General features: G+C 40.5%; 1 protein-coding gene and 1 non-coding gene across 2 annotated transcripts; one reads left to right on the top strand and one right to left on the bottom strand.

Moving 5' to 3' along the window:
* The first annotated feature begins 603 nt into the window (after positions 1-603).
* Positions 604-711, top strand: LOC112763827 (small nucleolar RNA R71). The gene has a single exon (XR_003182944.1). It is a non-coding gene; the product is annotated as a small nucleolar RNA R71 (small nucleolar RNA).
* A 16,292-nt stretch (positions 712-17,003) lies between these two features.
* Positions 17,004-17,494, bottom strand: LOC140177049 (uncharacterized). The gene is made up of 2 exons (XM_072209371.1): positions 17,324-17,494; positions 17,004-17,282 (listed from the first exon to the last, which is right to left on the bottom strand). The coding sequence occupies exons 1-2, from the start codon at positions 17,492-17,494 to the stop codon at positions 17,004-17,006; spliced, it is 450 nt and encodes a 149-aa protein (XP_072065472.1).
* Between the last annotated feature and the right edge of the window lie 7,811 nt (positions 17,495-25,305).

Here is a 25,305-nt window from a genome sequence, read left to right as displayed (position 1 = left end):
GATTAGATCAGAGACCATGGTTGCCAAGTCAGAGTGGCTCTGCTTAGAATTCTCTGTCTGTTGCTGAGAAGATGATGGAAAAGGCTTGCCCTTGCTAAACCTGTTTCTTCCACCATTATTGTTGTTGAAACCTTGTTGAGGTCTCTGTTGATCCTTTCATGAGAGATTTGGATGATTTCACCATGAAGGATTATAGGTGTTTCCATAGGGTTCTCCCATGTAATTCACCTCTTCCATTGAAGGGTTCTCAGGATCATAAGCTTCTTCTTCAGATGAAGTGTCCTTAGTACTGCCTGGTGCAGCTTGCATTCCAGACAGGCTTTGAGAAATCATATTGACTTGCTGAGTCAATCTTTTATTTTGAGCTAATATGGCATTCAGAGTATCAATCTCAAGAACTCCTTTCTTCTGATTCATCCCATTGTTCACAGGATTCCTTTCAGAAGTGTACATGAATTGGTTATTTGCAACCATTTCAATCAGTTCTTGAGCTTCTGCAGGCGTCTTCTTCAGATGAAGAGATCCTCCAGCAGAGCTGTCCAATGACATCTTCGACAGTTCAGACAGACCATCATAGAAGATACCTATGATGCTCCATTCAGAAAGCATGTTAGAGGGACACTTTCTGATCAATTGTTTGTATCTTTCCCAAGCTTCATAGAGGGATTCACCTTCCTTCTGTCTGAAGGTTTGGACTTCCACTCTAAGCTTACTTATTTTTTGAGGTGGAAAGAACTTTGCCAAGAATGCATTGACTAGCTTTTTCCAAGAGTTTAGGCTTTCTTTAGGTTGTGAGTCCAACCATATCCTAGCTCTGTCTCTTACAGCAAAAGGGAATAGCATAAGTCTGTAGACCTCAGGGTCAACCCCATTTGACAGTGTCACAGATTTGCAAGAATTCAGCTAAAAAGTGATGAGGATCTTCCAATGGAAGTCCATGGAACTTACAATTCTGTTGCAATAGAGAAACTAATTGAGGCTTAAGCTCAAAGTTGTTTGCTCCAATGGCAGGGATAGAGATGCTTCTCCCATAGAAGTCGGGAGTAGGTGCAGTAAAGTCACCAATCACCTTCCTTGCATTATTGGCATTATTGTTGTTTTCGGCTGCCATGGGTTCTTCTTCTTTGAAGATTTCTGTTAGGTCCTCTACAGAGAGTTGTGCTTTAGCTTCTCTTAGCTTTCACTTCAAGGTTCTTTCAGGTTCAGGGTCAGCCTCAACAAGAATGCTTTTGTCCTTGCTCCTGCTCATATGAAAGAGAAGAGAACAAGAAAATATTGAATCCTCTATGTCACAGTATAGAGATTCTTTGAAGTGTCAGAGGAAAAGAAGAATAGAAGGAGGAGGTAGAAGAATTCGAACTTATCAAGAGAGATAGAGTTCAAATTGTGCATTGAGGAGGAGTGTTAGTCCATAAATAGAAGGATGTGAGAAGAGGGGAAGAAATTTTCGAAAATTAAAGTGAATTAATTAAGAGAAATTTTAAGAAATGGTAAATGATTTTCGAAAAATAAGATTGGGAAAGAAATAAAGTGTAATTGAAAAAGATTTTGAAATTAGAAATCAAAAACATATGATTGAAAAATTAATTTTAAAAAAATGTGATAAAAAGATATGATTGAAAATATATAGTTTTAAAAAGATATGATTGAGAATATATGATTTGAAAAACAATTTAAAAAGATTTGATTTTGAAAATTAATGACTTGGCTAACAAGAAATTTAAAAGATATGATTCAGACATTAAACCTTTCTCAACAGAAAAGGCAACATACTTGAAATGTTTGAATCAAATCATTAATTGTTAGCAAGTATTTTTGAAAAATGGAAAGAAATTGATTTTGAAAATATATGATTGAAAAGATATGATTTGAAAAAAAGATTTGATTTTGAAAAATTATGGAAACTTGAAAAAAAAAATCTGAATTAAAAACAAAATCTTCCCTCTTGTGCCATCCTGGCGTTAAATGCCCAGAATGGTATCCATTCTGGCGTTTAACGCCCAAAATGCTACCCTTTTAGGCGTTAAACGCCCAGCCAGGTACTCTGGCTGGCGTTTAAACGCCAGTTTTCCTTCTTCACTGGGCGTTTTGAACGCCCAGATTTTTCTGTGTACTTCCTCTGCTGTATGTTCTGAATCTTCAATTCTCTGTATTATTGACTTGAAAAGACACAAATTAAAATTTTTTTTTTGAATTTTTAATGATGAGGAATAATCAAAATTAAACTAAGATCAAATAAACAATGCATGCAAGACACCAAACATAGAAGTTTGTATACTATTGAAACTAACAAATTGAGAATGCATATGAGAAACAACAAAACATTCAAGACAAGAGAATTAAAGATCAGAGTATGGAAATCATCAAGAACAACTTGAAGATCAATGAAGACACATGATTGAATTCGAAAAATGCAAGAAGAACAGAAACATGCAATTGACACCAAACTTAAAATTAGACACTAGACTCAAATAGGAAACATAAAATATTTTTGGTTTTTATGATTTTATAATTTTTTTGTATTTTTCGAAAATTATATGGAAAAGAAAATAAAGAGATTCAAAATTTTTAATTAGAATTCTAGGAATCATGCAATGTTAGTCTAAAGCTTTAGTCTAAAGAAATTAGACATGGCTAGCCAAGCTTCAGCAGGACATTACATTCAAGAGCTAAATTGATGAGAATCAATCAGCTTTGGTGATGATAAGAACATCACCTTGAAACTCTAGAATTCATTCTTAAAAATTCTGAAGAAAAATACCTAATCTAAGCAACAAGATGAACCGTCAGTTGTCCAAACTCGAACAATCCCCGGCAACGGCGCCAAAAACTTGGTGCGCGGAATTGTGATCATCAATGGCGCCATCAACATGATACGCTCAATTGCAATCTCAACTCTTTATCACAACTTCGCACAACTAACCGGCAAGTGCACTGGGTCGTCCAAGTAATAAACCTTACGCGAGTAAAGGTCGATCCCACGGAGATTGTTGGTATGAAGCAAGCTATGGTCATCTTGTAAATCTCAGTCAGACGGATTCAAATGGTTATGGAGGATTAATGATTAAAAGATAAATAAAACATAAAATAAGGATAGAGATACTTATGTAATTCATTGGTGAGAACTTCGGATAAGCGTACGGAGACGCTTTGTCCCTTCCGTCTCTCTGCTTTCCTACTGTCTTCATCCAATCCTTCTTACTCCTTTACATGGCAAGCTGTATATTGGGCATCACCGTTGCCAATGGCTACAGTCCCGTCCTCTCAGTGAAAATGTTCAACGCGCTCTATCACAGCACGGCTATTCAGCTGTCGGTTCTCGATCATGTCGGAATAGAATCCAGTGATTCTTTTGCGTCTGTCACTAACGCCCCACAATCGCGAGTTTGAAGCTCGTCACAGTCATTCAATCCTTGAATCCTACTCAGAATACCACAGACAAGGTTTAGACCTTCCGGATTCTCTTGAATGCCGCCATCAATTCTAGCTTATACCACGAAGATTCTGATTAAGGAATCCAAGAGATATCCACTCAATCTAAGGTAGAACGGAGGTGGTTGTCAGGCACACATTCAAAGGTGAGAATGATGATGAGTGTCACGAATCATCACATTCATCAAGTTGAGGAACAAGTGATATCTTGGAACAAGAATAAGCTGAATTGAATAGAAGAACAATAGTAATTGCATTAATACTCGAGGTACAGCAGAGCTCCACACCTTAATCTATGGTATGTAGAAACTCCACTGTTGAAAATACATAAGAACAAGGTCTAGGCATGGCTGAGAGGCCAGCCCCCAAAATGTGATCTAAGATAGCATAGGACTGATCAAGGATAAAAATACAATAGCAAAAGGTCCTATTTATAGAGAACTAGTAGCTTAGGGTTTACAAAAATGAGTAAATGACGTAAAAATCCACTTCCGGGCCCACTTGGTGTGTGCTTGGGCTGAGCATTGAAGCTTTCATGTGTAGAGACTTTTCTTGGAGTTAAACGCCAGCTTTTGTGCCAGTTTGGGCGTTTAACTCCCACTTCTGTGCCAGTTCCGGCGTTAAACGCCAGGAATTCTTGAGCTGATTTGGAATGCCGGTTTGGGCCATCAAATCTCGGGCAAAGTATGGATTAATATATATTTCTGGAAAGCCCTGAATGTCTACTTTCCAACGCAATTAAGAGTGCACCAATTGGGTTTCTGTAGCTCCAGAAAATCCACTTCGAGTGCAGGGAGATCAGAATCCAACAGCATCTGCAGTCCTTTTCAGCCTCTGAATCAGATTTTTGCTCAGGTCCCTCAATTTCAGCCAGAAAATACCTGAAATCACAAAAAAACACACAAACTCATAGTAAAGTCTAGAAAAGTTAATTTTAAACAAAAACTAATAAAAATATAATAAAAACTAACTAAAACATACCAAAAACATACTAAAAACAATGCCAAAAAGCGTATAAATTATCCGCTCATCAGCTTTCCAACCACTTTAACAAAAACAACAATTAGATGGCTCGACAACCTCCCTCCTAGGTCCATCTCAAGTTTCGAAGACTTGGCTAAAAAATTCCTGGCCAGATTCTCCATCCAAAAAGACAAAGCAAAACATGCTCCGAGCTTATTAGGAATCAGACAAGGGAAGCGGGAAACTCTGCGAAACTACATGGAGAGATTCAACAAAACATGCATGGATATACAAAACCTTCCAACAGAAGCTGCCATCATGGGTCTCATTAACGGTCTGCGAGAAGGGCCTTTCAGTCAATCCATATCAAAGAAGTATCCCACATCTCTGAACGAGGTGCAGGAGCGAGCAAAAAAGTACATCAACATGGAGGAAAACTCCCGATTAGGAGAGATTTCAAAACTAGGGTTCACCCCTCGGGATAAAGACAAAGATTCCAGAAGAAAGGAAGATTGACAGGGAGAAAAAAATCAAAAGGTACCACAATTACACCCCTTTTCGGGTGTCTCTTGTGGATGTCTACAGAAAAATTTGCAACACAAAAAAAATATCACCAGCTCGACCACTCAAAGGCAAAAAAGGAGGAGAAAACCGGGCTGAATACTGTGAATATCATTGAATCCGCGGACACTCCACCAATGAGTGTTTTGATTTAAAAAACGTCATAGAAAAGCTCGTACGAGAAGGAAGGTTAGATCGATACCTGGCCACCCACGAAGATGAACAAAGGAAAAAAAGAAGAGCAGAAGATGTCAGACCCACTATGCGATCATCCCGGACACCAGAAAGACACGTCCACATGATACACGGTGGATTCACCGGAGGAGGAATCTCCAAGTCATCCCGCAAAAGACATCTCAAAGACATATATCACATCGCGGAAAGGAAGGAAGCACTCGACATCCCGGCGATCACTTTTACCAAAGAAGACGCATCCGGAATCACATCAGGACATGACGATCCCATGGTCATCACAATCATACTGGCAAACGTAAATCTCCATCGCACACTGATAGACCAGGGGAGCTCTGCTGATATCTTATTCAAAACCGTCTTCGACAAACTTGACTTGGAAGAAAAGGAACTCAGAGCATATCTGGACAGCCTGTTCGGATTAGGAGATACCCCGGTTCAACCAATGGGATACATTCCGCTCCACACAACTTTTGGAAAGGAAAATCAGTCAAGAACACTCAAAATAGACTACATCGTCATTGACGTAAGCTAGCCTACAATGCTCTAATAGGTCGGACAATGTTAAATCAACTCGGCACAATAGTCTTGACTCCGCATCTATGCATGAAATTCCCAACCGCAGAAGGAATAGCCACAGTAAAGGCAGACCAGAAAATGGCGCGCCGCTGTTACTACGAAAGTCTAAACCTCAGAGGCAGAGGTGAAGAATTCCACACAATCGAGCTTGGTGGAGCTCGGAGGCGAGAGGAGCTTCGCCCACAACCTGAAGGAGAAATAGAGAAAGTCCAGATCGGAAACACCCCAGACCAAATAACCAACATCGGCACACTCCTAAAAGGGGACACAAGAGAATCACTCATACAGTTCCTATGCGATAATGCCGACCGCTTTGCATGGAAGGCCGCAGACATGCCAGGTATAGATCCCAAACTAATGTGCCATAAGCTAGCAGTCTATCCAGGATCTCGACCGGTACAATAAAGGCGCAGAAAGCTAGGACCAGAACGCTCTCAAGCGGTGGAAGAACAGGTGCGAGCCCTACTGGAGGCAGGCTTTATAAGAGAAGTCAAATACCCGCTATGGCTTGCTAATGTCGTCTTGGTAAAAAAAGTCAAATGGGAAGTGGAAAATGTGTACCGACTATACCGATCTCAACAAAGATTGCCCAAAAGATCCTTATCCGCTCCCAAACATCGACGCACTGGTAGATGCCTCCTCCGGATACAAATACTTCTCCTTTATGGACGCATACTCGAGATATAACCAAATCCCAATGTACCCACCCGACCAAGAAAAAACCTCTTTCTTAACCCCAAAGACAAATTACTGTTACATTGTTATGCCTTTCGGTTTCAAAAATGCGGGAGCCACTTACCAAAGATTAATGAATAAAGTTTTTTCGGATCACATCGGAAAAATCATGGAGGTCTATGTAGACGACATGCTAGTGAAGACGCAAGATAAAGAGATGTTACTATCCGACCTGACACAAGTATTCGACACCATAAGACAACACGGCATGCGACTCAATCCCACAAAATGTACCTTCGCAGTAGAAGCCGGTAAATTCTTGGGTTTTATGATCACACAGAGAGGAATCAAAGCAAACCCGGACAAGTGCAGGGCCGTACTCGACATGAAAAGCCCAACTTGTATCAAAGAGGTGCAACAACTCAACGGGCGGCTGGCAGCCTTGTCCAGATTCCTGGCGGGATCCGCAATAAGATCTCTCCCCTTTTACGCCACTCTAAGGAAGGGAAAGGAATTTGAATGGACAGTCGAGTGCGAGCAAGCCTTCCAAGACTTTAAAAAGTTTCTGGGACAACCACCTATATTAAGTCAGCCTCAGAAGGGGGAACCACTCATCTTGTACCTCGCAGTGGGAAATCGGGCAATAGCTTCAGCACTGGTCCAAGAGGACAACAGCGGACAGCAACCCATATACTTTATCAGCAAAGCATTGCAGGGATCCGAGCTGAACTACCAAAAAATAGAAAAATTTGCTTACGCTCTCATAATAACATCTCGCTGACTTCGCCCATATTTCCAGTCTCACACCATTAAAGTTCGAACTAACTAGCCCAAAAAAGGGATCTTATAGAAAACAGACTTGGCAGGAAGAATCTTGCAACGGACAGTCGAGCTGTCCAAATTCGACCTTCAATACGAAGCTCGGACGGCAATCAAATCTCAATACCTGGCCGACTTCATTGCGGAATTTACAGACACACCGGAAGTCCCCATAGAATGGAATCTATACGTGGACGGATCCTCAAATAAAATGGGAAGTGGTGCAGGCGTAATGATCGAAAGCGACCAGGGGACCCAGATCGAACTCTCCCTCAAATTTGGGTTCCCCGCCTCGAATAATCAAGCGGAATATGAGGCACTATTAGCAGGTTTGAAGATGGCTAGGGAGGTCGGAGCTCAAAAACTTATCATCTTTAGCGATTCACAGGTAGTCACTTCACAAATAACAGGCAGCTACCAAGCCAAGGATCCCACTATGAAAAAGTACCTGGACAGAACCAGGGAACAGCTCGGACAACTCAGAGAATATGAGATTTGACACATACCCCGAGAACAGAATGCCCGGGTCAATCCACTCTCAAAACTAGCCGGCACCAAACTAGGAGGTAACAATAAAAGCCTTATCCCAGAAATTCTACAGAAGCCATCAATCTTGGAAGAAGAAAAGGTCCTAGCCATAACAGGTCGCGATCAGGGATGGATGACCCCCATAATTAATTACCTCACAACGAAGGCCCTCCCTACAGATGAGAAAGAAGCAAAGAAGTTAAAACGGGAAGCACAATACTATACCCTCATAAATAACACTTTATACAAAAGAGGGATTTCAACACCATTGCTAAAATGCGTGCTGACTTACAATACTAAGGACATCTTAGAAGAAGTACACAGTGGTATTTGTGGCAATCACCTCGGAGCACAAGCACTCGCCAAAAAAGTACTACGGGCCGGATTTTATTGGCCAACCCTACAAAAAGAAGCCACAGACTTCGTAAGGACATGTTCGCCATGTCAGAAGCATGCCAACTTCCACACCACTCCGCCCGAGGAACTCATCAGCGTAACCTCACCGTGGCCATTCGCAAAATGGGGACTCGATCTCCTCGGACCCTTTCCCCAAGGATCCGGACAGGTCAAATTCCTCATAGTAGGAATAGACTACTTCACAAACTGGATCGAGACAGAACCCCTAGCCAATGCCACACCTCAAAGAAGTCAGAAATTCTTGTATCGAAATATCGTCACAAGGTTCGGAGTTCTATACTCCATCACTACAGACAATGGTACCCAATTCACAGATGCAGGCTTCAGAAAACTAGCGGCCGACCTGAATATAAAATAACAATTCACCTCTGTTGAGCATCCCCAAGCCAATGGGCAAGCCGAAGCTACCAACAAAGTTATATTAGCAGGGATAAAACGGAGATTACAGGATGCAAAGGGAGCCTGGGCTGAGGAGTTCCCACAAGTCCTATGGGCATATCGAACAACCCCACATTCCACAACAATGGAATCACCTTTCCGATTAGCTTACGGAATGGAGGCTATGATCCCAGTAGAGGTTAAAGAAAGATCCCCTAGAGTGATCTACTACAATGAAGAAGCCAATCCCCAACTTCAAAGGGAAGAGCTCGAATTACTCCCAAAAGTCCGAGAAAGAGCTCGGATAAGGGAAGAAGCATTGAAATGACGAATGGCTTCCAGATACAATCAAAAAGTAATACAGCGGACCTTCATGAAGAATGACTTTATTCTAATCCGAAATGACATTGGAACAACTCGACCTGGAGAAGGAAAACTGGCTGCAAATTGGAAAGGACCCTACCGAGTCATGGAAATGCTAGGGAAGGGCCACTACAGACTTTCCGAACTCGACGGGCGAGAGCTGCCAAGGTCATGGCACGCCTGCAACTTAAGAAGATTTTCTACAAACGTTCAAGACGTATTATTCTAAAAACAATCATCGCCCGATTATAATGCTACAGATCGACAGAAAGTGAAAACCAAATTCACTGCGCGATCACGATAAAAACGAGGGTTAAAACCCAAAATTCTACAAAATCGGCAAAGATGAAAATAGAATAATACAAGAAGCTATAGAAAGTGATCCATAGAAAGGACCTGACGAGGTCCTAATAAAATGGATTGCTCTAAAATAGCTTAAAGGCTGGCTGACACATAAAGTCGGCCAGCCCCAACAAACCAAGTTATAAGTAAAGCCCTGGAAAGAGGTCTGGCCAACCCTATAAAAGAGGATTACTATAACTTCGAAGAGCCCGACGTGACGAAGTCAGACTCCTACAAAAGGTTACAAAAGGTAATCCCTGAAAGAGACCTGAACAAAGTCCAAGAAAGAGGATTATCAAGTAACTTGACAGTGTCCGACATGACCAAGTCGGCCCAGAAAGATAAAGTTACAGAGATAATCCCTGAAAGAGACCTGAACCAGGTCCAAGAAAGAGGATTATCAAGTAACTCGACAAGGCCCGACATAACAAAGTCGGCCTGGGCAGATAAAGATACAAAAGATAAATCCCTGAAAGAGACCTGAACAAGGTCCAAGAAAGAGGATTATCAAGTAACTTGACAAGGCCCGACATAACAAAGTCGGCCTGGGCAGATAAAGCTACAAAAGATAAATCCCTGAAAGAGACCTGAACAAGGTCCAAGAAAGAGGATTATCAAATAGCTCGACAAAGTCTGACATGACGAAGTCGGCTCGGAAAATATAAAAGGTACAAAAGAGATCTGAACAAAGATCCAAAACGATTACCTAGTAACGAAACAGGGACCGACGTGAAAAAGTCGGACTAAAGCTACAAAAAGTTATAAAAAGTAATCCCAAGGGGTTGCTAGAAATAACTAAAGAAAAGATCAACTGAGGAAATCAGCCAACAAATGGGAGATTGCTCGACCCGATAGACCTCGACCTCGCCAAAAGCAATCAAAAGAGGATGAATAAAAAAAATAACTCTGAAAGATTCCAGATAAATACTAAAGAAAGTTGCAAGCAAGCATATCGTGAAAAACAAGGCAGTTACCATAAAACAAAGACTCAAGAGGCCGCTTGAAGCCAACCCCAAGAGCAAGAGAAACTATTTTATTTTTCAAAATAAAGTTGCTAAAGGTAGCAACTATCAACAGTCAACAAAATACCATTTACAAAAAAGAGTTCAAAACCCCCAGGCCGGGCTATACACAAATCTATCAAGGATAATCAAAGAGAGTCCAAAGGCTTCCCAGTAGCAACATCAACATGAGGTGAAGGAGGACGAGTCTGGAGAGGCACCGCATCCACTGTGCTGTCGCCTCGATTCAAGATCTGACAGTCAGGATCTGGCTCAACTACGGTCGAGGGGGCTGAAGGAACCGGCGGGGCAGAGGCTTTAACATGAGGCGCAGGAGGAGGTTCAATATTATCATTAGGATCATCCGGGACAATCTTGCCATCCTTTACTAAGTTATCAAGACTAACGAGAGTCAAATCGGCGCCAGGGGCAACAATCCGGAACTGCTCTATCAGGTTCTCATAGGCGGCAGTCACGCTACCCACAAGATGACCCTGAAGCTCGGCATAATCAACCCGAGCAGTTTCGAAGTCATCTCGGAGACGCACCAACTCCCTATAAGCCAGACACAGCTATCCTTGTGCTTTAATGCCATGTCCTCAGCCAACTTCAAAGAAGCTGCCAAGGCGATAGAGCTAGCCTTCTCACCCTCTAGTTCCTTTTCTACCTTCGCCAACTTCACCTCCAGTTCCTCCTTCAGACCCCTGATCCGATCAAATTCTGATTTAGCCTCCTCCATGAAGGATTTTGTGGCATGAATCGGGATCCCCTGAACAGTTCGATAGATAGCCGCACCCATATGTGCCATTTTTATACTACTTTTGGTGATAAAATCCAGATGCTGAAGAAGAGACACATCATCCATGGAGAGCCCACCATAGGGGACAATTTGCTGGTCAACAAACTCGACAGCATCAAAATCCGGGGCATCCAGGTTAAAGGGCTCAGATGTTTTTTTTTGCTTTTTTAAGGCGGGAGCACCAGAAGCAGCAACAGAAGTTTGTGGGGGATCTGCCAGTCGAACCCGAGGAGTAGGGATCACCCTCCTCGGCCCAGGAGAGGTCGGCACGGGCGGCTTCAGGATGGTTTGAGAAGACCCCTCCCCAGCCGCCCTGACTGAGATATTCTGTGCAGCGGCTGCCTTCCTAGCCTTTTTAAAAGCCTTCATGGAGTCGTTGTTCTTCGACATTTTTAAAAAACAGGAAAGACAGAATCAACAAACAAAGTCATGGAGTACAGGGAAAAATAGAATAAACTAAAAACATGTCAGTCAGTACTGATGTGCGGAAAACGATCCGACACAAAACTCACCGGCAAGTGCACCGGGTCGCATCAAGTAATAATAACTCACGGAAGTGAGGTCGATCCCACAGGGATTGAAGGATTGAGCAATTTTGGTTTAGTGGTTGATTTAGTCAAGCGAATCAAGATTTGGTTGAGTGATTTGTGATTTGCAGAAATTAAATTGCATGAAATTAAAGAGGGCAAGAAATTAAAGTGCTGAATCTTAAAGAACAAGAAATTAAAGGGCAGAAACTTAGAACACAAGAAATGTAAATTGCAGAATCTTAAATTGCAAGAAATGTAAATGGCTTGAATTGTAAAGGAAATTGGGAGTTGGATTTGCAGAAATTAAACAAGGAAAAGTAAATTGCATCAAACAGACGAGTAAAAGGGGTTTGGGATTGAATCGGATATAAAGCAGAAAAGTAAATGAACGTAGCAAGCAGTAAACAGAGAATTGAAGTGGGAAATTCAGATCTCAGGGGTCCAGAGACTAGAAAACCAAGTCTAGATCTCACTACCTTCCTTGATCCAATAAGAACAATTGCAAGGGAAATGTAATTTGCAAAGAAAGTAGATGAAGAGCAATTAACAGAAAATTGAATTCAATTAAGCAGTAAAGAAACAGAGGGATCCAAGGATGAGATTGAAACAGAATTTCTTCAAATCTCCAACCCAAGATCCAAGCAATTGTAATTGAAATTGAAAGCAATAAGACTAAGAGGAAGAGAAGTGAATTCTCCTTCCCCGAGACTAAGAAACTCCAAATCACTCAATATCCAAAAACTATTCTCAAAACATCAAAGAAAAAGCTCAAAAGAAGTCTCCCCTGAATAACTTGAATTCTATCCTATTTATACACTTTCTTCAAATGATCTTCAAGCCTTGAATTGGGCCTTTGCCCTTGGTGGAATTGGGTTGAGAGAGGCCCTAGTTGATTGCTCTTGGAGTTTGGAAAGGAACCGAAGTAAATCAAGTGAACCGGGTTGGAGTTTTGCAAAAGTTTGAGTAAAGGTTTGAGGCTAACTTTTACTCTAACTTTTACTATCAGCCTCCATGCTTTGCTGCTATCCACGTTGGGGCAAAAGTTAGGGGTCTAACTTTTGCTCCAACGTTGGCCTCCTTATGTGTACTTATGGCGCCAACGTTAGCCCAAAAGTTAGAGGCTAACGTTGGCGCAAACTTTTGCTCCCAGGGTGCATTCTTCATGTGCCAACGTTAGCGCAAACGTTAGGGGCTAACGTTGGCGCAAACTTTTGGTGCCCAGGGTGTTCTTTTCATGTGCCAACGTTAGCCCAAAAGTTAGGGGCTAACGTTGGGGCAAACTTTTCACCCAAAAGTTTGTGCAAAAGTTTGAGGCTAACTTTTGGTCCAGCTTTTTTGCTTCCTGGTTCATTTTCACTTATTCCATTGTCCTCTCTTTACTCCTAGCCATTCCTTCTTGCTTCAACCTTTCTCCAAGCTTTCTTCACCTATCATTAATCAACCAAACACATCAAAGCTATACTCAAAATCATGAGATATTCATTCTTTCACAATATGCAACAAATATAGCATAAAACCTCATGAAATTGCATTAATTCATTTATGGTTGATTCAATCAAAGGAAGCATGAAAATCTACCTAATTTGGCTTGCTTAGAGCTCAAGAAAGTGCATAATTCAAGTGAAAACACTTGAAAAAGACTAGTGAAACTAGGCTAAGATGACTTGTCATCAAGTACCCAACATATTTCGGACTAAAGATGTGTCCCCCAGAAATTTCTTAGTATCCAAATGCGGGGGCTCCCCCTAAATATCCTCCAACACACTCACAAAAGCCTGTTCGACCTCGTCCAACATCTCCCAAGTATACCAGAACACCATGACATTCTTTTGCCACTCAAGAGGAAAAACGGATTCATCATTTTCATCAAGAAAAAAGGGGCGAACACCCTCAACAGCTCAAACTTTAAAGAAATAGTTTTTGAAGTCCTTAAAAGACTCGTCATACATGGCAAAGACTTTGTGCCCCTGAGCAGATCTAAAGGAAACCCAAGAAGCTTTCTTTTTTGAAGAGGCCCCAGGCTTGGCCGAAACAAACAAATAGAGGAAAAGAGTTAGAGAAGGCTTGATGCCTAACTCTTGACACAGCAGCTGAAAAGTCTTTATGAAACCCCACGAATTGGGATGAAGCTGGGATGGAGCAATGTTACATGACCACAACAAGTCGGTCTCAAAGGCAAAAAAAGGAAAAGTAATGTTCAACTGACTAAAGAAATACTCGTAAGCATAGAAGAAAGGACGCTCCCCCTTGAGTGAAGTGGGAAAACAGACTCTCTCGTTAGAACCAGGCGCTACAAGCTCATAATCCCTTTCCTGGGCATCACTACCACAAACCCTATGATGCTTTCGCAACTCTATACAAAAATCTGAGTCCACCACAGAAATACACAGAAGAACCATAGAATCCACCCAATCAGCCATGCCCTCAGGGACTTGGGAAGACGTCTCAACAATATTTTTGCGAGAAGCCATGAGGCCAACTAGTCCTACAATAAGAAAAGAATATTGGATTACTAAAACACATCTCGGACAACAGCAAAACAACTCGGCTACACAATCAAGCACGGTATGAGGAACAAAAGGAGATCCAGGACCTACACGAAAGATCCAGGGGCGTCCTTTGGAGGCAACCACAGAACAAGAACTCAAGGGACCTACAAGTTCACACCCCAGTAACGACCCTTCATTCTTAACCAGAAACCATCAAGAAATCATCATCTCCGTGGAAAAGAAAAACTATCGGCAAAACAAAGCCACCAAAGGAGCAACCTTTTTTCAAAAATGCAGCAACTTGCAAATAAGGCACTAAACTACCAAGAAATCCAGCCAAAAGCATACAGAAAGACGAAAAGAAAATCAGAAACATACATCATAGTGACAGTCAAGCATAGTGGTACGAAAAGATTCAAGCTTTCCAACAACAACTTAGGCAAAATAAAAACTTTATTGAAGAATCACATTCCAAAGTAAAAACAGAAACGAAGAAAAGGTTCAAGCTTTCCAAGCATACAAAATCAAGGCGTCATCAAAAGGATCAAAAGCAAAAGTAGCATAAAAAGGCGAGGAAGAAGGCAAACCCAACCTGGAGGAAGGAAGAAAACTTTGAAAAGTGAGTAGCAGAGAATCGATCACAAAGCAGAAGCACCAAGTGAAGGCCAAAGCTTCACAGAGAGACGAGAAGTGCAGAACAGGAAACGGCAAAAGAAAAGGGAAGTTACAGGGAAAGGAAAACCATCTCTTGGATACAAAAATTTGAAAAGAGAAAATCAAGAGAAACGAAACAAATTAATGGGGGCATTAAAAACCCTTGCACATTCCCAAGGAAAATGCTAAAAAGGCAAAAGCGCGCGCTTTCGGAAGAAACAGAACAGAAATGTTCCACATTCAAGAAAGAGCTCTACGGAAGATAAAGTGACAAAATGCTCGAGTTCGGCTTTACCCGAGAAGGCTCGAAGTCCTAAAACCAAGACTCGACCGCCAGCTAAAATACCAAGCTCGAGTAGGGGCACTGTTTATACCCTGGGTCGAGCTGTCTGACCTAGGATGTTCTACAGACAAAGCGACCGACCTCTTCAGGCTAGGACAACCCGGCCTCTTCTTAAAGAGCTCGGCCAAGTCACAGGAAAGCCCAATAAAAGGGCCCAAGCAGAGGAACACTACCCGAATCCAAGGGCGGTCCAAGCCTATAGAGATAAAGGCAGTTCCCTTAAAGATAAGATGACCTCGCTCGAAGATAAAGATAAGATAAGATAACTAACTTATCTTATCTAAGAAGGTCACTCTACGCCATTATAAATACACTGGAGCACCCAGGTATAACTCATACTATTCTACTCAATACTTGCTTAATACCCTTGCTAACTTAAGCATCGGAGTCCCTTGCAGGTACCCCCATCCTCCGGGGACGAAGGATCAGCATCATCACCAAGTCCAACGAGTCGGACACAGCGACTCCGATCACCATCATCAAGATCGGACTCCGCAGCTTCGACCAGCACAGAAGATCTCATTCGAGATCGACCTCTAGTTTCAGGTAACCCTCAGAACAGAAACCAATTCTAGAACATACAATATCCCAACCACATGATCTTACACTATTTTTTCATCCATCACATATTAACAAGTCACATCCTCACTTTTCAACATTTTCCTCATATACTAGTTCAATATACATACAAGCATACCATTACCAACACAATTATTTTCCATACCAAAACCAATATAGCAACCATCATCATTACACAACCAACCTCAACATAGATATCAAGAATACTAAGCTTTATACATTTTCGTACATTCCAGCTTATCTTATGGTCATCTAGTCTAAGTTTTCACATAACATTATATATTAAATGCAAGAAACCTAAACCATACGTTGGCCGGGTTCCTCGTAGTGATCAAGGCAACTTATTTAAACCAACATAGCCCCAAAAACCTCAACAAAATACTAGTGTTCAGTTTCCTCTAAGTTCCAATATCCACAATTTCAAGCTCCAATTATTTATTCACATCCTAATACACATTTATAACACATATATACCAAATTTAATACCCAAAACATAAATTCAGTAAATTAAATTAGATTTATGGTATCCTCACCTTATCCAAGCTTCATATAAGCAAGAGTGAACATTTTTCTCAAGTTAATTGGATCCTAAAACATCAAAAAATAAAGAAATTCAACATCTCTATTCAATTTTTGAAAATTTGGGGGAAGAGGAGGCTAAGAGTGAAAAAGCAAGTTACCAACAAAATTGTTCCGGTAGAAACGTAGAGCTTGACGTGATGGTAATGTGGCCGCAAACGGTACGACGATCAGATCTCGGACGGAGGAGTTACGGTGATTTGACTTTACCGTAAGGATTATGGAAAGCTTCTCTTCTCCTTTCCTCTATTGTGTTTCAGCGCTGTTTATTGCTGAATTGGGGAAGATGAAAAGCCTGGGTTCATTAAAGTGTTGGGCCGGTTGGGCCCAATTCAATCAGTTCGGCCCATTCGGTCCAATTTTGGGCCGAATTCTTTAAAATTAGTGTCAAAAATTTCGTTTTTATGAGCTCTATCCTAATTTAATATAATATTCACATTTCTAATTTTCTTTATTAAAATTTAATTTATTGGCTAAATATTTACTAATTTAACGGGGTTTACATCCTACCCACCTAACAAAGAATTTTGTCCTCAAAATTTAAATTTAGTTACCTAAAAAGAGATGTGGGTAGTCCTTCTGCATATCTGATTCGAGTTTCCAGGTATATTCCTCAATACCAGCACGACTCCAAGCTACTTTTACCAGTAATACTTCTTTTCTGTGCAATCTTTTGACGGTACTGTCATCAATTCTCACCGGAAACACTGGAAGTGTTAGATCTTCTTTCACTTGAATCGGTTCCGGTTCCAGAACATAACTTGCATCAGGAGTATACTTTTAAAACTGTGACACATGAAACATGTCGTGCAAGTTCGAAAGATATGGCGGTAAAGCAATCTTATAAGCCGCCGACCCAATTCTTTTCAGGATCTCAAATGGTCCAATATAACGGGGATTCAGTTTCTTAGTCTTAATAGTTTTTTCCACTCCAGCAGTTAGTGTAAACTTTAAAAAGACCTGCTCTCCTTCTTCAAACTCCAAAGGCTTTTGCCTTTGATCAGCATAGCTCTTCTGACGTCTTTGGGCTACCAACATTCGGATACGAATCTTCTTTATCTGTTCAGTAGTCTCAGCTATCATCTCAGGCCCTAGCAAACTTCTTTCTTCAGTTTCATACCAACATAGTGGGGATTGACATTTCCTGCCATATAGAGCTTCATACGGAGCCATTCCAATGCTCGCATGGTAGCTATGTTATAAGCAAATTCCACTAGTGGCATATACCAATCCCTGCTCGCTGGTTGGTCCAAGACACAAGCCCTTAGCATATCTTCCAAGGTATGGATAGTTCTCTCTAATTGACCATTTGTCTGAGGGTGATATGTGTAAACCCCGTTAAATTAATAAATAATAAGTCGATAAATTAGTTTTAATAAAGAAGATTAGAAATGTGAAAATAATATTAAATTAAGATAGAGCTCATTGAAACGAGAATTTTTACACTAACTTCGAAGAAATCGGTCGAAGATTGGACCGAACGGGCTGAACCGGTTGAACCAGGCACAAACTGGGCCTGTGGGCCCAACCGGCCCAGCATTAAAAGCACACCGAAGCCTTTCTTTTCCCCAATTCAGCAGAAAGGAATGCTGAAATCAAACAGGGGAGGAAAGGAAGGGGAAAACATTTTCAACCCTTACGGTAAATTCAATTTCCCGTAACTTCTCCGTCCGAGCTCTGATCGCCGCACCGTTTGTAGGCACGCATCCACCGCGTCGAGCTCTACGTTTCTACCGGAACATGTTCATAGGTAAGTCATTAAATACTCCCAGCCACTTATTTCCCCCAATTCTTGAAAGTATGGTACGGGTATTGAATTTCTTTACTCTTTGATGTTTTAGGATATAATTAGCTTGAGAAAACGTTCACTCATGCTTATGTGAAGCTTAGGTAAGGTGAGGATATCATAAATCCTATTTAATTTGTTGAATTTATGTTTTGGGAATTCAATTGGGTATATATGTGTTATAAATGTGTATTAGGTTGTGAATAAATAATTGGAGCTTGGAATTGTGAATATTGGAACTTGGAGGAAGCTGAGCATAGTGTTTATTGAATTCTGGAAGGGCTGTGTTTGTTTTAATTAAATTGCTTTGATCGTTACGTGGGAATTGGACAATGTATGGTTTATGTTTCTTTCATTTAATATATAATGTTATGTGAAAAATTAGGCTAAATGACCATAGGATAAGTTGGAAAGCAAGTATATATATATATATATATATATAATGTTCAGTATCTTGACATTGGATATATTTGATTTGGCTTGGTGGATAATTAAAGATTTGATGAATTATTGTGGTTTGATGCTTGTTGGTTGGTTGGTATGTTTGATGGATTTTAGGAAAAAGAATGGGTATCATTGTTGATTTAAGTAATAAATTGTTGTGGTGGTTGCTTGATGATGAAGAAGAACTTGTTAAATTGAGAATTATAGGTATATTGATGAATGGTAATTGAGATTTTGAATGAAAGGAGGTTTATGAGATTTGTTGCACTTTGGTTTTGGACTGAACTTCGGCGGGCTATAACTTGCCTTCTGGAACCCCAAATTAATTTCAGCTTGTTTTAAATGAAATTGGGTTCATGAAGTTTATGCCATTTGAAGAACAGAAGAAAAATGATTTAAAACAATTGAGTTATGCCCATCAGAAATTTTGATGTGGAATATGTAATTTAAACAATGCAAGAAGCTATATATGATTCTGCAGCTCTACTACTGAAATATGGTTTTTAAGAGAATGTACGTCCACGCATACGCATGGCCCACGCGTAGGCATGGCAGAAGATTTTGGCAATGCGTACGCGACTGATGCTATGCGCATGGGTAAGGGGTTAGTAAGCATGTCCACGCGCACGCGTGAACCACGCGCACGCGTGACATGAAGTTTTCACATACGCGTACGCGTGGCCTCTGTTCCAGCAAACATGATTTTTGAGTTCTAAACCTTACTTCTAAATCTCTATTTTCATTCCTTTAATCATAAATGGTAGTGTTAAATCTGATAATAAGATGAAGTTAGGAAATATGGATAACTTGGTGGTGAAGTAAAGCTGAAAAGTGATGAATTGATTATGAAACATTATGAATAATCATGTATGATACTTGGCTTGATAATGAAATTAATGATCATGTATTATACTTGGCTTGAATGATTAAATGATCTGAGATACGAGATTCCCTGGATAAAGTACCATGGCTTGCCACCAGATGTACTGGGCACTTATAAATTCCCAGGAATGTTAACCCCCTATTGAGCAATATTGATTATTTGAGAAAAAGCTATGCATAGACTCTTGGGGATGCACGTCGAGGGACAGTTTAAGGTTTTCGGACTTATCAGGTTGGCTGGATAACCGACAGATGAGCCTCATCAGCCATAGGACAGGCATGCATCATATGCATACTAGTTGAATTACTTGTTTGTGCATTAACTGGGTGTGCCTAAGTGTACTTGCCATGCTAAATGTATATTTGTTACCTGCAGTATTTATAACCTTCTTATGCTTGCCTTTATCTGTTTATTTGTTTGTGAAATGCATGATGGAGTTGGAGGTATAGAGGAATGGCAATATGGGATTTAGATTTAAAGTTAAGTTAAGTTAGGTTTAGATACTCTTAGAAAACCACCTTTTATGGCTTCTGTTTAATACTTTAAGCTCTATAATCTGAGTGTCGGCATTCTAGAATTGCCTCTAGCATTCCCAGGACCTTTTATATTATGTGTGTGGCACCTTTACCATACTGAGAACCTCCGGTTCTCATTCCATATGTTGTTCTTTTTCAGATGCAGGTCGAGAGGCATCTCGTTAGGCGTCTGAACCCCTGACGTGAAGTGGTTACTGGGTTATTTTGTTGTATAGTGATGTATTTATATGTACTTAGCTTTCTCTCCGCATAACTTATTCTTGTTGATCCTCTTAGAGGTTTTTGGAGAGACAAGATTTTGTTTATGTAGATTTGGGATTTGGATATATATATATATATATATATATATATATATATATATATATATATATATATATATATATATATATATATGTATATATGTGTATATTCTCCGGCCATTCTTGAATTCGCAGGCTGAGTTAAGAGCTTGTTACTTTGTATCTTTGGCTCTCTGCTCCTGTTTTGGGTTACTTTACACTTAGCAGCTATAGCTTTCTTAGCACGCAATTTAATTTGTCTCTTGAGCGTTGCGCTTTTATTTCGCAATTTTTATTTCCTCTATTCTTCAAGGCTCCTAGCATATTATAATCCTTCTGTTATTATATGTACACGTTTTATTTTAAAGGTCGTAATACCACACCACCTTTGTTTTACGACTTAAGTGTAAAGCTCAGTGTGGTAGGATGTTATAATATGCAGTACTCAAACTTAACTGAGTCCCAAATGCACGCTAAAAGGCTCCTCAGAATCTTGATGTAAAACAGGGATCCCTGTCGGATATAATGGTGGAATGCACGCCGTGCAATCTGACAATCTCTTTAATGTACATTCGAGCCAATTCTTCCATTTTGCAACTTATTCGGATGGGGAGAAAGTGAGCTGATTTGGTCAGTTGGTGCACAACCACCTAAATAGCGTCATAACCAGTCCGAGTCTTAGGAAAATTTGTCACAAAATCCATTGCGATACTCTCCCATTTCAATTGTGGAATCTCTAAAGGCTGAAGGGTTCCTGATGGTCTCTGATGTTCAATTTTAACTTTCTGACATGTTAAACATTTGGATACATGCAATGCCACATCATTCTTCATTCTTGGCCACCAGAACATCACTTTTAAATCTTGGTACATTTTGGTGCTTCCTAGATGAATGCGCTCTTATGAGCTTCCTTCAAGATATCTTGTCACAGGTCTCCGACATCTGGCACAATAATTCCGTTCTTGAACCTTCATAAACCATCTTTATCTTTTAACACTCTCCACTATTTTCTCTGATCAATTGCCGACAATACATTACGTAATGCTTTACCATCTTGTTGAGCCTTCATAAGTTCTGATTTAAAATCACTTGAAATTTTCAACTGACTCAAATACAGAATTCTGGATTCTTCCTTATCCCTCAGTTTTAAACCTTGAAATGCCTTTAATAACTCTTCTTCCTGTAGCATCATCCAAGCTGTATATAAAGATTTTTGACTCAAGGCGTCCGCCACAAGGTTCGCTTTTCCTGGATCGTAATTCAATTTGAAATCATAATCTTTGAGAAGCTCCATCCACCGCCTCTGATGCATATTCAACTCTTTCTATCCAAATAGATACTTCAAACTCTTATGGTCTGAGAAGACGTGAAACTTACCACCATAGAGATAGTGCCTCCATATTTTCAGAGCAAACACAACAGCAGCAAGTTCTAAGTCGTGAGTCGGATAGTTCTTCTCATGCGGCCTTAATTGTCGTGAGACGTATGCTACAACATTTTAGTGGTGCATTAGAACACACCTTAAACCCTTTAATGATACATCACAGAACACTTCAAATGGTTCAATTGGCTCAGGTAGTACCAATACGGGTGCAGTTTGCTTCAATGCTTGAAAACTCTCTTCGTACTCTGAAGTCCAGACAAAAGGTGTATCCTTCCTAGTTAACTTAGTTAAAGGTAAGGCGAGCTGTGAAAATCCCCTGATGAATCTCCGATAATATCCCGCCAAACCTAAGAAACTTTTGATCTCTGTCACTGAAGTTGGTCGCTCCCAATTCATCACTGCTTCCACCTTAGCAGGATCCATAGCTATTCCCTACTTGCTCACTACGTGACCGAGAAATTTCACCTCAATCTTCCAGAACTCGCATTTAGATAACTTAGCATATAACTTCCTATCTTTCAGAATTTGCAGTACAGTTCGTAAGTGATCAGCATGCTCCTCCTTAGTCTTAGAATAGACAAGAATATAATCAATAAAGACAATAGTAGACTTGTCCAGGTACGGCCGAAAAATTCTGTTCATATAATCCATGAATTCTGCCGGAGCATTGGTTAACCTGAAAGACATCACTCTATACTCATAATGACCATAACATGTCCTAAAAGTAGTTTTTGGAATATCTTCATCTCTAACCCTTATCTGATGATACCCGGATCGCAGATCAATCTTAGAAAATATACCGGCACCCTATAATTGATCTATTAGGTCATTGATGAGCGGATAATTTATACGCTTTTTGGCATTGTTTTTAGGTAGTTTTTAGTAAGTTCAAGCTACTTTTAGGGATGTTTTCATTCGTTTTTATGTTAAATTCACATTTCTGGATTTTACTACGAGTTTGTGTGTTTTTCTGTGATTTCAGGTAAATTCTGGCTGAAATTGAGGGACTTGAGCAAAACTCTGATAGAAGGCTGACAAAGGACTGCTGATGCTGTTGGAATCTAACCTCCCTGCACTCGAAATGAATTTTCTGGAGCTACAGAACTCCAAATACTGCGCTCTTAACGGCGTTGGAAAGTAGACATCCAGAGCTTTCCAGAAATATATAATACTCCATACTTTATTTGGGAATTGACGACGTAAACTGGCGCTCAACGCCAGTTTCATGTTGCTGTCTTGAGTAAAACGCCAGAAACACGTCACGACCCGGAGTTGAACGCCCAAAACACGTTACAACTTGGCGTTCAACTCCAAAAGAAGCCTTAGCTCGTGGATAGATCAAGCTCAGCCCAAGCACACACCAAGTGGGCCCCGAAAGTGGATTTATGCATCAATTACTTACTCATGTAAACCCTAGTAGCTAGTTTAGTATAAATAGGATAATTTACTATTGTATTAGACATCTTGGGACGATTAGTTCTCAGATCATGGGGGCTGGCCATTCGGCCATGCTTGAACCTTTCACTTATGTATTTTCAACGGTGGAGTTTCTACACACCATAGATTAAGGGTGTGGAGCTCTGCTGTACCTCAAGTTTTAATGCAATTACTACTGTTTCTATTCAATTCTCTTTATTCCTATTCTAAGATATTCGTTGCACTTCAACTTGATGAATGTGATGATCCGTGACACTCATCATCATTCTCACCTATGAACGTGCGTGACTGACAACCACTTCCGTTCTACCTTAGACCGGGCGCATATCTCTTGGATTCCTTAATCAGAATCTTCGTGGTATAAGCTAGAATTGATGGCGGCATTCATGGAAATCCGGAAAGTCTAACCTTGTGGTATGCGAAATTGTGATCACTACTTTTCACAACTCAAATAATCCCTAGTAATGGCCCCAAAGACTTGGTGCTCAATACCATGGCATAAACACAACTTCGCACAACTAACCAGCAAGTGCACTGGGTCGTCCAAGTAATAAACCTTACGCGAGTAAGGGTCGATCCCACGGAGATTGTTGGTATGAAGCAAGCTATGGTCACCTTCTAAATCTTAGTCAGGCAGACTCAAATGGGTATGGGTGATATATGAATAAAACATAAAGATAAAGATAGAGATACTTATGCAATTCATTGGTGAGAACTTCAGATAAGCGAATGGAGATGCTTTGTCCCTTCCGTCTCTCTGCTTTCCTACTGTCTTCATCCAATCCTTCTTACTCCTTTCCATGGCAAGCTGTATGTTCCGGCATCACCGTTGTCAATGGCTACAGTCCCGTCCTCTCAGTGGAAATGTTCAACGCACCCTGTCACGGCACGGCTATCCAGCTGTCGGTTCTCGATCATGTCGGAATAGAATCCAGTGATTCTTTTGCGTCTGTCACTAACGCCCCACAATCGCGAGTTTGAAGCTCGTCACAGTCATTCAATCATTGAATCCTACTCAGAATACCACAGACAAGGTTTAGAACTTCCGGATTCTCTTGAATGCCGCCATCAATTCTAGCTTATACCACGAAGATTCCGGTTAAAGAACCCAAGAGATAAACATTCGAGCCTTGTTTGCTTGTAGAACGGACGTGGTTGTCAGTCACGCGTTCATAAGTGAGAATGATGATGAGCGTCACATAATCATCACATTCATCAAGTTCTTGAGTGCAAATGAATATCTTGGAATAAGAACAAGCTGAATTGAATAGAAGAACAATAGTAATTGCATTAATACTCGAGGTACAGCAGAGCTCCACACCTTAATCTATGGTGTGTAGAAACTCCACCGTTGAAAATACATAAGAACAAGGTCTAGGCATGGCCGTGAGGCCAGCCTCCCAAAACATGATCAAAGGATTCAAAGACCTAAAGATGATCTAAGATCCCAAGATGAAAAATACAATAGTAAAAGGTCCTATTTATAGGGAACTAGTAGCTTAAGAGTTACAAAGGTGAGTAAATGACATAAAAATCCACTTCGGGCCCACTTGGTGTGTGCTTGGGCTGAGCATTGAAGCATTTTCGTGTAGAGACTCTTCTTGGAGTTAAACGCCAGCTTTTGTGCTAGTTTGGGCATTTAACTCCCACTTTGGTGCCAGTTCCGGCGTTTAACGCTGGAAATTCTGAAGGTGACTTTGAACGCCGGTTTGGGCCATCAAATCTTGAGCAAAGTATAGACTATCATATATTTCTGGAAAGCCCAGAATGTCTACTTTCCAACGCCTTTGAGACCGCGCTAATTGGGTATCTGTAGTTCCAGAAAATCCACTTCGAGTGCAAGGAGGTCAGAATCCAACAGCATCTGCAGTCCTTTTCAGTCTCTGAATCAGATTTTTGCTCAAGTCCCTCAATTTCAGCCAGAAAATACCTGAAATCACAGAAAAACACACAAACTCATAGTAAAGTCTAGAAAAGTAAATTTTAACTAAAAACTAATAAAAATATACTAAAAACTAACTAAATCTACTAAAAACATACTAGAAACAATGCCAAAAAGCGTACAAATTATCCGCTCATCACAACACCAAACTTAAATTGTTGCTTGTCTCCAAGCAACTAAAAATCAAATAAGATAAAAAGAAGAGAATATGCAATGAACTTCAAAATCATCTATGAAGATCAGTATTAATTAGATGAGCGGGGCTTTTAGCTTTTTGCCTCTGAACAGTTTTGGCATCTCACTTTGAAATTCAGAATGATTGGCTTCTTTAGGAACTCAGAATCCAGATAGTGTTATTGATTCTCCTAGTTAAGTATGATGATTCTTGAACA

The sequence above is a fragment of the Arachis hypogaea genome, chromosome 2 (assembly GCF_003086295.3).
Source record: "Arachis hypogaea cultivar Tifrunner chromosome 2, arahy.Tifrunner.gnm2.J5K5, whole genome shotgun sequence".
Taxonomy (NCBI): Eukaryota; Viridiplantae; Streptophyta; class Magnoliopsida; order Fabales; family Fabaceae; genus Arachis; species Arachis hypogaea.
This window is presented reverse-complemented; position numbering and strand designations above follow the sequence as displayed.